At 50.9% G+C, this 17,015-nt stretch overlaps 1 protein-coding gene across 1 annotated transcript; it reads right to left on the reverse strand.

Annotated features, from left to right (window-relative positions):
* Window positions 1–1,745: 1,745 nt before the first annotated feature.
* On the reverse strand, window positions 1,746–14,856 carry LOC140399475 (RLA class II histocompatibility antigen, DP alpha-1 chain-like). Its single transcript, XM_072489051.1, has 6 exons — window positions 14,670–14,856; window positions 12,283–12,555; window positions 9,373–9,654; window positions 4,374–4,485; window positions 4,185–4,259; window positions 1,746–1,926 (listed from the first exon to the last, which is right to left on the reverse strand). The coding sequence occupies exons 1-5, from the start codon at window positions 14,731–14,733 to the stop codon at window positions 4,220–4,222; spliced, it is 771 nt and encodes a 256-aa protein (XP_072345152.1). The 5' UTR covers window positions 14,734–14,856; the 3' UTR covers window positions 1,746–1,926; window positions 4,185–4,219.
* Between the last annotated feature and the right edge of the window lie 2,159 nt (window positions 14,857–17,015).

Consider the following 17,015-nt stretch of genomic DNA (forward strand, 5'->3'; position numbering starts at 1 on the left):
GTACACAGTACTCCAAATGTGGCCTTACCAAAGTTTTGTACAGCTGCATCATCACCTCACGGCTCTTAAATTCAATCCCTCTGTTAATGAACGCGAGCACACCATAGGCCTTCTTCACAGCTCTATCCACTTGAGTGGCAACTTTCAAAGATGTATGAACATAGACCCCAAGATCTCTCTGCTCCTCCACATTGCCAAGAACTCTACCGTTAACCCTGTATTCCGCATTCATATTTGTCTTTCCAAAATGGACAACCTCACACTTTTCAGGGTTAAACTCCATCTGCCAATTCTCAGCCCAGCTCTGCATCCTATCTATGTCTCTTTGCAGCCGACAACAGCCCTCCTTACTATCCACAACTCCACCAATCTTCGTATCGTCTGCAAATTTACTGACCCACCCTTCAACTCCCTCATCCAAGTCATTAATGAAAATCACAAACAGCAGAGGACCCAGAACTGATCCCCGCGGTACGCCACTGGTAACTGGGATCCAGGCTGAATATTTGCCATCCACCACCACTCTCCGACTTCTATCGGTTAGCCAGTTCGTTATCCAACTGGCCAAATTTCCCACTATCCCATGCCTCCTTACTTTCTGCATAAGCCTACCATCGCGGGAGGGCGTCGGACCGGCGTCGCGGGGAAAAATGGCACGACAGGCGATTCTCCAAACCGGCACGGGAGCGGAGAATCGCACCCAAGGTTTTTTCTTGTTCCAGTATCATAGGTTTCCTTTTTAATCTAAGGCAAACTCTCCTCAATATCCCCAAATAGACCTCCTTTGCCTTGACTACCTGTGGATTTCTCATTTTCCCAACTTGTAATGTAGTTCATTCAGTTGGGCTTGCAGTTCATTTATACTTGCTCGAAGTGACAAACATTCATACACAGGGACCCAACTGCAAACAAAAGGAATATATTCAAGTCTTGCAGCTTTTTGAATTACCTGGGAGCTCAAAGAGCCAATGGTACAGCTTGACCAATCAGAGTCTACTGGCCAAACAATAAGCACCTTTTTCTCTTGGGATATAAATTGTTGTGATGGTTTGAAATTTGGCAATCTAGTGTTTGGCCTGGTGAGTGATAGATGAAAAGCTTCAACAACTCTCTTTTCAGCAATATGCAAATGTTGGGTGGTGTTTGAGGGAAGAATGTTGGCCAGGATATTCGGAGAGTTCCCTTTCCCAAAGCTCTTCTACAAAGAGTGACACAGGCTCCTGACTGTCCACCTCAATCTAGCATTGAAGCAATCCTTAGCACTGAAAGATATTGTCTGCCCAGATTACTTATTTAAGTCGTGGTGTTTGGATATAATGATGACCCCTCTGATCTGCGCGCGAGACTGTGACCACTGGACTAACAGCCTGGCTCTCTGCTAGTCGCTGCTGAGAGACACTGCAGGAGCTGTGCATAGTTTCCCCTTCCGGGCCGTACTGAGGGGGTGAACTGCTGTTTGCCCAATGAGACATCAACTTGTTCAGGCGAATGTTAAAGATGGTGTGACACTGTCGGAGGAAGAGGAGGGACTTCTCTCCAGAACCTCGTCCAACACCAAAAGAAACAGATGATTTAATTCATGCTGAAACTTCCCCTTGTGTGACAATCAGTGTAACACAGAGAGTAGAGGGGTGGAATGAGTTGGCTAGAGAGGTAGAGCATTGTGTAATTGACATATTTCACCATTAGTTATCTCAACAGGTATCTCACATTGGCCAACAAATCACAAGCATGATACAATTCAGTATATTGATCATTTTTAATAGATTTCCACAGTTCCTTTACATTGACTGCAATATACAAACACTCCTTGAACAATTAATGAAACTTGATTAATATTTGATATGACATTCTGATAAACAAAATAAACCAAAAACATCCTGCAGGTGAAGACGGCTGCTCTCCCTCCTCCCAATATCGTCTAATCTAGAGTAAAAGACAGGAAAAGTATTCATTATATCAAATATCAAAATTGCTTGAAAAATATTACAAAGAAGATCAGTGTTTGATGTTACTGTTATTTCTTGGAATGGAACACTTTCAAGGTCAGATATAGAATAAAACTCCCTCTATGCTGTCCCCATAAAACACTCCCAGGGCAGGTACAGCACGGGGTTAGATACAGAGTAAAGCTCCCTCTACACTGTCCCCATCAAACACTCCCAGGACAGGTACAGCACGGGGTTAGATACAGAGTAAAGCTCCCTCTACACTGTCGCCATCAAACACTCCCAGGACAGGTACAACACGGGGTTAGATACAGAGTAAAGCTCCCTCTACACTGTCCCCATCAAACACTCCCAGGACAGGTACAGCACGGGGTTAGATACAGAGTAAAGCTCCCTCTACACTGTCCCCATCAAACACTCCCAGGACAGGTACAGCACGGGGTTAGATACAGAGTAAAGCTCCCTCTACACTGTCGCCATCAAACACTCCCAGGACAGGTACAGCACGGGGTTAGATACAGAGTAATGCTCCCTCTACACTGTCCCCATCAAACACTCCCAGGACAGGTACAGCACAGGGTTAGATACAGAGTAAAGCTCCCTCTACACTGTCCCCATCAAACACTCCCAGGACAGGTACAGCACGGGGTTAGATACAGAGTAAAGCTCCCCCCGACACTGTCTGCATCAAACACTCCCAGGACAGGTACAGCACAGGGTTAGATACAGAGTAAAGCTCCCTCTACACTGTCCCCATCAAACACTCCCAGGACAGGTACAGCACGGGGTTAGATACAGAGTAAAGCTCCCTCTACACTGTCCACATCAAACACTCCCAGGACAGGTACAGCACGGGGTTAGATACAGAGTAAAGCTCCCTCTACACTGTCCCGATCAAGCACTCCCAGGACAGGTACAGAATGGGGTTAGATACAGAGTAAAGCTCCCTCTACACTGTCCCCATCAAACGCTCCCAGGACAGGTACAGCACGGGGTTAGATACAGAGTAAAGCTCCCTCTACACTGTCCCCATCAAACACTATCAGGACAGGTACAGCACGGGGTTAGATACAGAGTAAAGCTCCCTCTACACTGCCCCCATCAAACACTACCAGGACAGGTACAGCACGGGGTTAGATACAGAGTAAAGCTCCCGCTACACTGTCCCCATCAAACACTCCCAGGACAGGTACAGCACAGGGTTAGTTACAGAGTAAAACTTCCTCTATACTCTCCTGATCACTGATTTTTGGCCATCTTGATCAGCTCCTGGTGCCATTGTTCAATTTTGAATTCCCGAACCAAAATATTTTATGGGCTATTTCCGTGCGAGTGACAATTCAATACCAATTTGTGTTGGGGTTTCGACAGTATGTTGCTCTGGACTTGTCTCTATCAGGCACTGTATTTTTGTGTCATATTATTGGGCTGCTTGGGAACACCACTACCTGGAGGTTCCCCTCCGAGCCACACACCATCTTGACATGGAAATATATCGGCTGTTCTTTCACTGTCACTCGGTCAAAATCCTGGAACTCCTTCCTTAACAGCCCTGTGCGTGTACCTGTACCAGGTATTTTGTTTTTTAAAATAAATTTAGAGTACTCAATTATTTTTTCCAATTAAGGGCAATTTAGCGTGGCCAATCCACCAATCCTGCACATCTTTGGATTGTGGGACTGAAACCCACGCAGACACGGTAGAGAATGTGCAAACTCCACACGGACACTGACCCAGAGCCGGGATTCGAACCCGGGTCCTCAGCGCCGTGAGGCAGCAATGCTAACCACTGCACCACCGTGCTGCCTTATGGGCTGCAGTGTTTTATGGAGGCAGCCCACTACTACCTACTTGAGAGGCAGTTAGGGATGGACAATAAATACTGGCTCACATCCCAGGAAAGGCCTAAGGAAAATCTGCAACACATTAATTACTGGAATGAGGATAGTTGAACATGGTCTTACACTGCTTGAGGGACCAATATCTGGGGCGTCATTCTCCGCCGGCGGGAGTCTCCGTTTTGCCGGCGCCCGGGGGTTTCCCGACGGCGTGGGGCTGCCCCACAATGGGAAACCCCATTGACCGGCCGGTGTTACGGAGACTCCCGCCGGCCGGTCGGGGCAGAAATGTGGCGGGGCGGGTAGGAGAATTTCGCCCATGATCCCACTTGACTCTGACTGACAGTAATACGTTGGCTAAAATGAAGAGAGTATCAGTGGGATTAATGATACAAACCTTAATCAGAGATATTTCCATCCTTGATCACAAAGTTATTGTTTGCAGACCTGCCTGGAACAAGGTTTTCCCTGTCTGTAAATGAATTTATAAACATGTTGAAGCTGTCACTTTATAAATCCCAACAGAAACTAAAGCATTTGGTGAATGTGGGAACGGAAACAGCCACAATAAAGAGAAGAGACTCACCTGCTGCATAGCTTTGTAACCAGGTACAGACCTACCATCAACCCAAGAGCACCAGCAATAACTCCAACAGCACAGACAATGGTCCCAGTGTGGGGCTGTGGAGGAGACTGATCTGTTTAAAATATCGAAAAACAGCAGGTTAAATCTTTGTTTATGTTCACTGATCATCAGAATTAGGGGTGTCAGTATTTACTGATGATCTCCGGGGAGTGTGTCAGTATTTATAGGGTGTCCCGGGGGAATGTGCCAGTATTTACAGGGGGGTCCTCAGAAAGTGGGTCCGTATTTACAGGGGGTCCCAAAGGAGCATGTCAGTATTGACAGGGGGTCCCGGGGAGTGTCAGTATTTACAGAGAGTCTCCAATGAGTGTGTCAGTATTGACAGTGGGTCCCCGGGGAGTGTGTCAGTATTTACAGTGTCCCCGGGGAGTGTGTCAGTATTTACAGGGGGTCCCCGGGGAGTGTGTCAGTATTTACAGGGGGTCCCCGGGGAGTGTGTCAGTATTTACAGGGGGTTCCCCGGGGAGTGTGTCAGTATTTACAGGGGGTCACCGGGGAGTGTGTCAGTATTTACAGGGGGTCCCCGGGGAGTGTGTCAGTATTTACAGGGGGACCCCGGGGAGTGTGTCAGTATTTACAGGGGGTCCCCGGGGGAGTGTGTCAGTATTTACAGGGAGTGCCCAGGGAGTGTGTCAGTATTTACAGGGGGTCCCCGGGGAGTGTGTCAGTATTTACAGGGGGTCCCCGGGGAGTGTGTCAGTATTTACAGGGGGTCCCCGGGTTGTGTGTCAGTATTTACAGGGGGGACTTCCAGGGAGTGTGTCAGTAATTACAGGGGGTTCCCCGGGGAGTGTGTCAGTATTTATAGGGGGTCCCCGGGGAGTGTGTCAGTATTTACAGGGGGGACCCGGGGAGTGTGTCATTATTTACCGGGGGTCCCCGGGGAGTGTGTCAGTATTTACAGGGAGTCCCCGAGGGAGTGTGTCAGTATTTACAGGGAGTCCCCGGGGAGTGTGTCAGTGTTTACAGGGGGTCCTGGGGAGTGTGTCAGTATTTACAGGGGGTCTCCGGGGAGTGTGTCAGTATTTACAGGGAGTCCCCGGGGAGTGTGTCAGTATTTACAGGGGGTCCCCGGGGAGTGTGTCAGTATTTACAGGGGGGTTCCCGGGTGAGTGTGTCAGTATTTATAGGGGGTCCCCGGGGAGTGTGTCAGTATTTACAGGGGGTCCCCGGGGGAGTGTGTCAGTATTTACAGGGGGTCACCGGGGGAGTGTGTCAGTATTTACAGGGAGTCCCCGGGCAGTGTGTCAGTATTTACAGGGGGTCCCGGGGAGTGTGTCAGTATTTACAGGGAGTCCCCGAAGGAGTGTGTCAGTATTTACAGGGGGTCACCGGGGAGTGTGTCAGTATTTACAGGGGGTCCCCGGGGGAGTGTGTCAGTATTTACAGGGGGGTCCCCGGGGAGTGTGTCAGTATTTACAGGGGGTCCCGGGGAGTGTGTCAGTATTTACAGGGGGGTTCTCGGGGGAGTGTGTCAGTATTTATAGGGGGTCCCCGGGGAGTGTGTCAGTATTTACAGGGGGTCCCCGGGGGAGTGTGTCAGTATTTACAGGGGGTCACCGGGGGAGTGTGTCAGTATTTACAGGGAGTCCCCGGGGGAGTGTGTCAGTATTTACAGGGGGTCCCCGGGGGAGTGTGTCAGTATTTACAGGGGGTCACCGGGGGAGTGTGTCAGTATTTACAGGGAGTCCCCGGGGGAGTGTGTCAGTATTTACAGTGGGTCCCCGGGGAGTGTGTCAGTATTTACAGGGGGTTCCCCGGGGAGTGTGTCAGTATTTACAGGGGGTCCCCGGGGGAGTGTGTCAGTATTTACAGGGGGTCCCCGGGGAGTGTGTCAGTATTTACAGGGGGTCCCCGGGGAGTGTGTCAGTATTTACAGGGGGTCACCGGGGGAGTGTGTCAGTATTTACAGGGAGTCCCCGGGGAGCGTGTCAGTATTTACAGGAGGTCCCCGGGGAGTGTGTCAGTATTTACAGGGAGTCCCCGGGGAGCGTGTCAGTATTTACAGGAGGTCCCCGGGGAGTGTGTCAGTATTTACAGGGAGTCCCCGGGGAGCGTGTCAGTATTTACAGGAGGTCCCCGGGGGAGTGTGTCAGTATCTACAGGAAGTCTCCGGGGAGTGTGTCAGCATTTACAGGGGGTCCCCGGGGAGTGTGTCAGTATTTACAAGGGGGTCCCCGGGGAGTGTGTCAGTATTTACAGGGGGTCACCGGGGGAGTGTGTCAGTATTTACAGGGAGTCCCCGGGGAGTGTGTCAGTATTTACAGAGGCTCCCCGGGGAGTGTGTCAGTATTTACAGGGGGTCCCCGGGGAGTTTGTCAGTATTTGAAGGGGACTTCCAGGGAGTGTGTCAGTATTTACAGGGGGTCCCCGGGGAGTTTGTCAGTATTTGAAGGGGACTTCCAGGGAGTGTGTCAGTATTTACAGGGGGTCCCCGGGGAGTGTGTCAGTATTTACAGGGGGTCCCCGGGGAGTGTGTCAGTATTTACAGGGGGTTCCCGGGGAGTGTGCCAGTATTTCCAGGGCGTCCCCGGGGAGTGTGTCAGTATTTACAGGGGGTTCCCGGGGAGTGTGTCAGTATTTACAGGGGGTCCCCGGGGAGTGTGTCAGTATTTACAGGGGGTCCCCGGGGAGTGTGTCAGTATTTACAGGGGGTCCCCGGGGAGTGTGTCAGTATTTACAGGGGGTTCCCGGGGAGTGTGCCAGTATTTCCAGGGCGTCTCCGGGGGAGTGTGTCAGTATTTACAGGGAGTCCCCGGGGAGTGTGTCAGTATTTACAGGGAGTCCCCGGGGAGTGTGTCAGTATTTACAGGGAGTCCCTGGGGAGTGTGTCAGTATTTACAGGGGGTTCCCGGGGAGTGTGTCAGTATTTACAGGGGGTTCCCGGGGAGTGTGCCAGTATTTCCAGGGCGTCCCCGGGGAGTGTGTCAGTATTTACAGGGGGTTCCCCGGGGGAGTGTGTCAGTATTTACAGGGGGTCACCGGGGGAGTGTGTCAGTATTTACAGGGAGTCCCCGGGGAGTGTGTCAGTATTTACAGGGAGTCCCCGGGGAGTGTGTCAGTATTTACAGGGGGTTTCCAGGAAGTGTGTCAGTATTTACAGGGAGTGTGTCAGTATTTACAGGGAGTCCCGGGGAGTGTGTCAGTATTTACAGGGAGTCCCCGGGGAGTGTGTCAGTATTTACAGGGAGTGTGTCAGTATTTACAGGATGTCCCGGAGAAGCAGGTCTGTATTTACAGTGGGGGCTCTGGGGAGTGTTTCAGTAATTACTTGGGTTCCCGGGGAGTGTGTCAGTATTTACAGGGGGTCTCCAGTGAGTATGAATTTAGGAAATATTCAGAGGAGTTTCCACACAGTGAAGTTTGCAAACCTCTAGTGTAAACAGGTGACTCTGGGTCTGAATGGGAGCGTGACCCGGTCGGTTAGATGCCGTGATCTACCCAGATCTCGCAATCGGGATTTTGCCCACAATGGACAGCACCAAGCTGTTTGCAGGTAAGTAGGTTTTTAGACCCCCTTTGACGTGCTGACCCAGGATCTTTTTTTTTTTTTTTTTTTTTTGCTAGAAATTTAGAATGCCCAATTCATTTTTTCCAATTAAGGGGCAATTTAGCGTGGCCAATCCACCTACCCTGCACATCTTTGGGTTGTGGGGGCAAAAAACCAACACGGTGAGAATGTGCAAACTCCACACGGACAGTGACCCAGAGCCGGGATCGAAACTGGGACCTCGGCGCAATGAGGCACTGCACTACCATGCTGCCCCTTCTGACCCAGGATCTATGGGGCCCCGTCATCTACCCAGGGACTCCCGTTCAGCACTGGTCCACACATGTGGACCTGACGGAACGGCACCTGGGATGTGTCTCCCGGGCCATCGGAGGCCCCTGGGTAGTCAGCGACAGGGCAGCACGGTAGCATTGTGGGCAGCACGGTAGCATTGTGGATAGCACAAATGCTTCACAGCTCCAGGGTCCCAGGTTCGATTCCGGCTTGGGTCACTGTCTGTGCGGAGTCTGCACATCCTCCCCGTGTGTGCGTGGGTTTCCTCCGGGTGCTCCGGTTTCCTCCCACAGTCCAAAGATGTGCGGGTTAGGTGGATTGGCTATGCTAAATTGCCCATAGTGTCCAAAATTGCCCTTAGTCTTGGGTGGGGTTACTGGGTTGTGGGGATAGGGTGGAGGTATGGACCTTGGGTGGGGTGCTCTTTCCAAGAGCCGGTGCAGACTCGATGGGCCGAATGGCCTCCTTCTGCACTGTAAATTCTATGATTCTATGATTCTATGAGGGCATGGTGGCCCCCTGGCCTTTTTCCTTGGACCTTGGCACCTTGGCATTGTATCCCTGGCACTTCCAGTGCCAGGGTGAGTCTGCCAAGAGTCAGGGCCTGTGGGGGACATGGCCATAAAAGGAGGGTGGAGGGGGGCATGAAGGGGTTTCTGGGAGGTGAGGGGGGGTTGATGGGTGGGCACTCTGGATGGGGGTTGAAAGGGGGCATGGGAAGGCCTGAAAAGGGTGGCTCCTCAGCGACCCAATATCGGGGTGTCATCACTTGGGGGGTATGGGGTAATGCCCATATGTGTGAGGGGTAATATTGCCCATGGGTGGGGGGGCCCCACAAACTGACTTAGAAAGCGGTGCACGCTTTCAAAATGGTGGCCTGATTTCTGAGGAACCTGTCTGACCAGTGAGTTCAACTCCCCAATGATGAAAATAATTCTATGTGGGGTGGGCTCTAAACCAGTGAGAAACTCCCCAGGCCAAAAAAAGTGACTAAGCATGGTTAGATAGCAATGGGGAAGTCGCTGACAGAGCGGGGGTGAAACTTCAGGCAAACCCCACCTCCAATGACACTTAGAAACATTTCCATTTGATCACGCACTCTGTATAGTTCAGGGCATTCTTGAAATGCAATCACAGTAAGAATATCTAACGTACCCATGAAAACAGTCAGCGGACTTTTGAGACTCATATGATTTACTTGACAGCTGTAGGTGTCTCTATCCTGTGGATCAAGGCTGATGTATTTTAAGATGTTAAATGTCCAGTCCGCCTCAACCACCAATTGTGACGAATTAACCAGCCCAGTGAATGGCCTCCCATTGATCAGGAAGGTGATGTCAATTTCGAAAGGGTAGAATTTCTCTGCGTAACAGTACAGGGTGTTCGGCTGACTTGTGGTGTAGGTTTCTTCGGTGTACATGTGCACAACGGGCTTTTCTGTAACAGAAATAAGATTAAAAAACTGTAACAACAAGTTATACCCTCTTCCTCAACACTCTCTTCCTCTTGTTTTACCGAGTCCCAACACCTGAATAGGAAAGGGGAGAGTAGTTAGGAAGAGCGAGTAGTATATTTACAATGGACATTTGAAAATGGAGAGTGAGAGGGTTTTGGGATTAGAATATGCTAGTACGGGGTTTGGATGGGGACTACACTTCCACGGAGATCGTTTGAGGGAGATGGTGACAATCCCACTGGACTAGCAATCCTTCAGGAGCACAGGTTCAAATCCCACCGCGTCAGCTCGTGGAATTTGAATTCAATTAATAAAATCTGGAATTGAAAGCTAATCTCAGTAATGGTTACCCTGAAACTATCATCGATTGTCACAAAAAAACATCTTATTCACTAATGGCCTTTATGGAGGAAAATCTGCCATCCCTACCTCTTCTGACCCTCAGCACTGACCCTCTGACAGTGCAGCACTCCCTCAGTACTGACCCTCTGACAGTGCGGCACTCCCTCAATACTGACCCTCTGACAGTGCAGCACTCCCTCAGTACTGACCCTCTGACAGTGCGGCACTCCCTCAGTACTGACCCTCTGACAGTGCAGCACTCCCTCAGTACTGACCCTCTGACAGTGCGGCACTCCCTCAATACTGACCCTCTGACAGTGCAGCACTCCCTCAATACTGACCCTCTGACAGTGCGGCACTCCCTCAGTACTGACCCTCTGACAGTGCAGCACTCCCTCAGTACTGACCCTCTGACAGTGCAGCACTCCCTCAATACTGACCCTCTGACAGTGCGGCACTCCCTCAGTACTGACCCTTTGACAGTGCGGCACTCCCTCAGTACTGACTCTCTGACAGTGCGGCGCTCCCTCAGTACTGACCCTCTGAGAGTGCGGCACTCCCTCAGTACTGACCCTCTGATAGTGCTGCACTCTCTCAGTACTGACCCTCTGACAGTGGGGCACTCCCTCAGTGCTGACCCTCTGACAGTGCAGTGCTCCCTCAGTACTGACCCTCTGACAGTGTGGCACTCCCTCAGTACTGACCCTCTGACAGTGCGGCGCTCCCTCAGTACTGACCCTCTGAGAGTGCGGCGCTCCATTAGTACTGACCCTCTGACAGTGCGGCACTCCCTCAGTACTGACCCTCTGACAGTGCGGCGCTCCCTCAGTACTGACCCTCTGAGAGTGCGGCATTCCCTCAGTACTGACCCTATGACAGTGCGGCACTCCTTCAGTACTGACCCTCTGACAGTGCGGCGCTCTCTCAGTACTGACCGTCTGAGAGTGCAGTGCTCCCTCAGTACTGACCCTCTGACAGTGCGGCACTCCCTCAGTACTGACCCTCTGACTGTGCGGTGCTCCCTCAATACTGACCCTCTGACAGTGCAGCACCCCCTCAGTACTGACCCTCTGACAGTGTGGCACTCCCTCAGTACTGACCCTTTGACTGTGCGGCACTCCCTCAGTACTGACCATCTGACAGTGTAGTACTCCCTCAGCACTGACCCTCTGACAGTGCGTTGCTCCCTCAGCACTGACCCTCTGACAGTGCAGCACTCCCCCAGCACTGACCCTCTGACGGTGCGGCACTCCCTCAGTACCGACCCTCTGACAGTGCAGCACTCCCTCAGTACTGACCCTCCAACAGTATGGTACTCCCTCAGTACTGACCCTCTGATAGTGTGGCACTCCCTCAGCACTGACCCTCTGACAGTGCGGCACTCCCTCAGTACTGACCCTCTGACAGTGCGGCACTCCCTCAGTATTGACCCTCTGACAATGCGGCACTCCCTCAGTACTGACCCTCCGACAGTGCAGCACTCCCTCTGTACTGACCCTCTGACAGTGCGACGCTCCCTCAGTACTGACCCTCTGAGAGTGCGGCACTCCCTCAGTACTGATCCTCTGACAGTGCGACGCTCCCTCAGTACTGACCCTCTGACAGTGCGGCATCCCTCAGTACTGAACCTCTGACAGTGCGGCACTCCCTCAGCACTGACCCTCTGACAGTGCGACGCTCCCTCAGTACTGACCCTCTGACAGTGCGGCCCTCCCTCAGTACTGACCCTCTGACAGTGCGGCACTCCCTCAGTACTGACCCTCTGACAGTGCGGCACTCCCTCAGTATTGACCCTCTGACAGTGCAGCACTCCCTCAGTACCGACCCTCTGACAGTGCGACACTACCTCAGTACTGACCCTCTGACAGTGCGACACTCCCTCAGTACTGACCCTCTGACAGTGCGGCACTCCCTCAGTACTGACCCTCTGACAGTGCGGCACTCCCTCAGTATTGACCCTCTGACAGTGCAGCACTCCCTCAGTACCGACCCTCTGACAGTGCGACACTCCCTCAGTACTGACCCTCTGACAGTGCGGCACTCCCTCAGTACTGATCCTCTGACAGTGCAGCACTCCCTCAGTACTGACCCTCTGACAGTGCGACGCTCCTTCAATGCTCCCAGGGAGTGTGGGCATATAAGGGCCTACTTGTCTAGAGTGCATATTTGAACCCGTGACCTTCTGCCAGAGAGACGTGAGCCTTATCCCCTGGGACAACAGCTTCAAACCAGGAGCAGTTTCCACATATTTAAAATGGAGGACTCACTTTTGAGGACACTTGAACCATTTGTCAATTTTGTCATTTCTTTGGCGATGCCTTGCAGCCCAGCTTCGATCCCACTTGCCCTCTCTTTAAAATGAGTGACCTCTTCCTGCCCCAGTTCCTTGATGCCGTTTGTCTCTTGTCCATGTATTACAAATGACTGCTTCTTATAGTCGTAGAAGAGGAAGGGAAAGGCATTTGTCGCGAAGATGTGACCATTGGTTTCTGCATCCTTGGTGTAACTGTAGTACAGCCTCTCTGATACACTTTTATATTCTACAGAGGGAAAAACAGCAGAGGAATTAAGGAATCAAATAGTTCCATTTACATTGCATCGTACTGCCTTGCTGTTGGCCTTAACACCGTAGGAATTACTCTCTCCCTTGCAGCAGAGCCACAGAATCTCATGAATTAAAAATGAAAATCGCTTATTGTCACGAGTAGGCTTCAATGGAGCTACTGTGAAAAGCCCCTAGTCGCCACATTCCGCCGTCTGTTCAGGGGGGCTGGTACGGGGATCGAACCGTGCTGCTGGCCTGCCTTGGTCTGCTTTAAAAGCCAGCGATTTAGCCCAGTGTGCTAAACCAGCCCCTGAACAAGTCAGTGGGACCTTGGTTTAACTGGCGACACTGACACGGCAGCAGGCTCCCGTCAGGCAGCGAGGTTCAAACCCAAAGGGCAGGGTTTACCGACCAACCTGCTGCGTGTTTCCATGCGCTGGAGGTGGCCTGCCAGCAGGATTTACCAACCCTGCCATTGTCAACAAGAATTCCCGGTGACTGGCAACCCTCGTCGCCGGAAACAGCCGGAAGATTGCGCCCAAAATCTCTGACTGAGGTGAATGGAGCTGAAAACATGGCATTAAATAATCCCACCTCACAGGAGGTCATTCAACACATTGGGTCTATGCTGATCAATCTAATTAATCCCAGTCTCCCCGCCCTTTGCTCTTTCCCCCATAGCCAGAATAATTTGTTTCCCTTTCAAGTATTTATCCAATTCCTCCTTTTGAGCATTCCGATTGAATCCGCTTCGATATCCCATCAGACAGGCAGCACCTTCCAGATCACAGCAATTCACTGTGTAAAAACAAATTCCAATCATCTCTCCCACCTTTAGTTCTTTCACCGATTCTCTTCAATCTGTATCCCCTCTGGTTACTGATGCTCCTGCTGCTGGAAATGTTTTCTCCTTATTTATTTGATCAAAAACCCCCTTGTGATTGGGAAGGCCTCAATGAAATCTCCCTTCAACCTTCCCCGCTCTAAGTGAACAAATCCAGCTTCTCCCAGTCTCCCTGTGAAGATGGGGTAAAGCTGGGCCACAGATCAACTAGACAGGCTTGAGATGGGCTGAATGGGCCTCCCCCTGTCTCTGTGTAACAGGCTGGAGAGGGGCTGAATGGCCTCCTGTTCCTGTGTAACAGGTTGGAGAGGGGCTGAATGGGCCTCCTCCTGTTCCTGTGTAAGAGGCTGGGGAGGGGCTGAATGGGCCTCCTCCTGTTTCTGTGTAACAGGCTGAAGAGGGGCTGAATGGGCCTCCTCCTGTTCCTGTGTAACAGTCTCGAGATGCGCTGTATAGCCTCCTCCTGTTCCTGTGTAACAGGCTGGAGAGGGGCTGAATGGGCCTCCTCCTGTTCCTGTGTAACAGGCTGGACAGGGGCTGAATGGGCCTCCTCCTGTCCCTGTGTAACAGACTCAAGCAGGGGCTGAATGGGCCTCCTCCTGTCCCTGTGTAACAGGCTCGAGGGGGGCTGAATGGCCTCCTCCTGTCCCTGTGTAACAGACTCGAGGAGGGGCTGAATGGCCTCCTCCTGTCCCTGTGTAACAGACTCAAGCAGGGGCTGAATGGGCCTCCTCCTGTTCCTGTGTAACAGGCTCGAGAGGGGCTGAATGGCCTCCTGTTCCTGTGTTCCTGCAAATTGTAACATTTACCCTCTAGAGCTGGGACGTAATTTACTGAATGACAGCAAGACTGACGGTGAGCAGAGAACAATTATTAAGAAGTTAAATCAGTTCAAATTTTCTAAAGCTCCTGATATTAATATCTACTCTTTAGTTTTAATAAACGATACATTACGCTTGACTTTAACCTTGTGTAAGTGAATGAGTAACTTTAAGGTCTCACCCTTGGAGGCTGAATTCAGCAGCTGCCTCACTCAGTGAGATAAAAATAGACACTGGGTTAAGGACACAAAACCTGAGTTTTCATTCCTAGCTCTCACACCCACACAAATTTCCCAATACAAAACAATTCGGAGGATCTCCGAGTGTCAGCTTCCATCCCAGGCAGAGCAGCTCAGGGACTAGAAAACTACAAGACCAATTCCACAGCCAGAGCTCAGGTCCCAAACTCCCCTCCTCCGCAGTGTGTCCCCAAAATACACTCACCAATCTCTGCCCTCGTTACTGCTGTCAGTGAGGAGATGAGTATTAGGAAGCTCCAGAATTCCATGTTGAGAAATGACCGTCTGTTTCTCCAGGCTCTCGATGTGAATGGAGACTGAGTGTAACTCGGCACATTGATCGATGTAACTGCGCTGTGATTCAATGAGGTCACTCAATCTCACCACCCAGTCTCATTATTGGAGTCTCATTTTTCTGTTGCTTGGCATCAGTTCAACTATTTGAACCAGTCGTTTCGGAGCAATAAATTAAACATGCTGTTGACGTTTTACAGAGTATAAGAGTCCCGAAAAACGTGTTGTTAGGTGAATTGGACATTCAAAAATTCTCCCTCAGTGTACCCGAACAGGCAAAGTGGCGACTAGGGGATTCTCACAGTAAATTCATTGCAGTGGTTTTTAAAATAAATTTTGTGTACCCAATTCTTTTTCTTTCAATTAGAGGGCAATTTAGCGTGGCCAATCCCCCTAACCTGCACATCTTTGGGTTGTGGGGTGAGACCCACGCAGACACGGGAAAAATGTGCAAACTCCACAGGGACAATGACCCAAGGCCGGGATCAAACCGGGGTCCTTGATGTTGTGAGGCAGCAGTGCTAACCACTGCACCAGTGTGCCGCCCCCAACTTTATTGCAGTGTTAATGTAAGCCTACTTGTGACAATAATAAAGATTAGATTAGATTAGATTAGCAGAAAAATAGACCATTTGACCCAATTGGCCTGTGATGCGGTCTGTGCCTTGCACCAGCCTCCTCATAACCTTTTTCATTGAACGAAGTGTTCCTCAGAAGAAGCTCTTTGAAATGTACAGGATTCTGAGGGGGTTTTATAAGATGGATGCTGAGGGATTGTCTCCGCTGGGTGGGGAATCTGAAAGACGGGGGAGTGGTCGGGACACAGTCTTAGACAAGGAGGAGGCCGATCGTCTAGCACTGAGAGCGGGAGAAATTCCTTCACTCAAATGGTTGTGAATTCTTGGCATTCTCAACCCGAGGGTTGTGGATGCTACATCGTTAAAGGCATTTAAGACTGTGATAGAGAGAATCGAGGGGTATGGGGAGTGGGTGGGAAAGTGGAGTTGAAGCCAATATCAGCCATGTTGGTGTTGAATGGTGGAGTTGGCTCGAAGGACCAAATGGAGACTCCTGCTCCAATTTCTTATGCTCTTACTAACCCTCAAAAGCATACACACCAATCACCTCAACCACTCCCTGTGGGAGCGAGTTCTACATTCTCGCCACTCTCTGGGTAAAGAAGTTTCTCCTGAATTTCCCCTATTAGATTTGACAGTGACAGTGGATGCACCCCTCCCCTGCCCAGTTCTGGTGTCCCTTGCAAGTTCCTGAAGCTTTGCCTGTTGTGAGCCCCTTGTGAACTGGTTTGGATGTCTTCCTGCCCAGAATGGTGCAGTGGCAAAACCACACTCACTAGTTTCCTCGCACTGTTGGAGATTGGCTGACCCCAATCTTCCATCAGCGGACAGTGGTCTGGTTCCAACTCGATCCCAACATACACCACCTGCTGGGAGTGGTTTAAATAATAGACAAGTGTGAATTTGAGCCTCTTGTTGGGTGCCATGCAAGAGCACCTCAGGATAAACATAAAAACATAGATATGAATTTACAAATCAGGAGGAGGCCACTTGGCCCTTCGAAGCTGCTCATCCCGTAAAAATGATTTTTTTAAAAAACCCTGCATATTAGTCTTTTGTGATTAATGGACAAGGACACCCAGATCCCTCTACAACTCAGAGCTCGGCAAACTCTCACCATTTGGATAATATGCTTTGTTTTTATTCATAATGGACAATATCTGGGCAGCACGATGATGTAGTGGTCAGCATAGCTGCCTCACAGCGCTGAGGACCTGGCTTCGATCCCGGCTTGGGTCACTGTCTGTGTGGAGTTTGAACATTCTCCCCGGGTCTGCGTGGATCTCACCCCAACAAACCCAAATATATGCAGGGTAGGTGGACTGGCCACGCTAAATTGCCCCTTAGAACATAGAACATTCAGTGTAGAAGGAGGCCATTCGACCCATCGAGTCTACACCGACCAACTTAAGCCCTCACTTCCACTCTACCCCCCCTAACCCAATCGCCCCTCCTGACCTTTTTGGACACCAAGGACAATTTATCATGGCCAATCCACCTAACCTGCATTTCTTTGGATTGTGGGAGGAAACCGGAACACCCAGAGGAAATCCACGCAGACAGGGGGAGAACATGCAGACTCCGCACAGACAGTGAGCCAGCAGGGGATCGAACCTGGGACCCTGGCGCTGTGAAGCCACGGGGCTAACCACTATGCTACCGTGCTGCCCTTAATTGGA

This window comes from Scyliorhinus torazame, chromosome 22, assembly GCF_047496885.1.
Source record: "Scyliorhinus torazame isolate Kashiwa2021f chromosome 22, sScyTor2.1, whole genome shotgun sequence".
Taxonomy (NCBI): domain Eukaryota; kingdom Metazoa; phylum Chordata; class Chondrichthyes; order Carcharhiniformes; family Scyliorhinidae; genus Scyliorhinus; species Scyliorhinus torazame.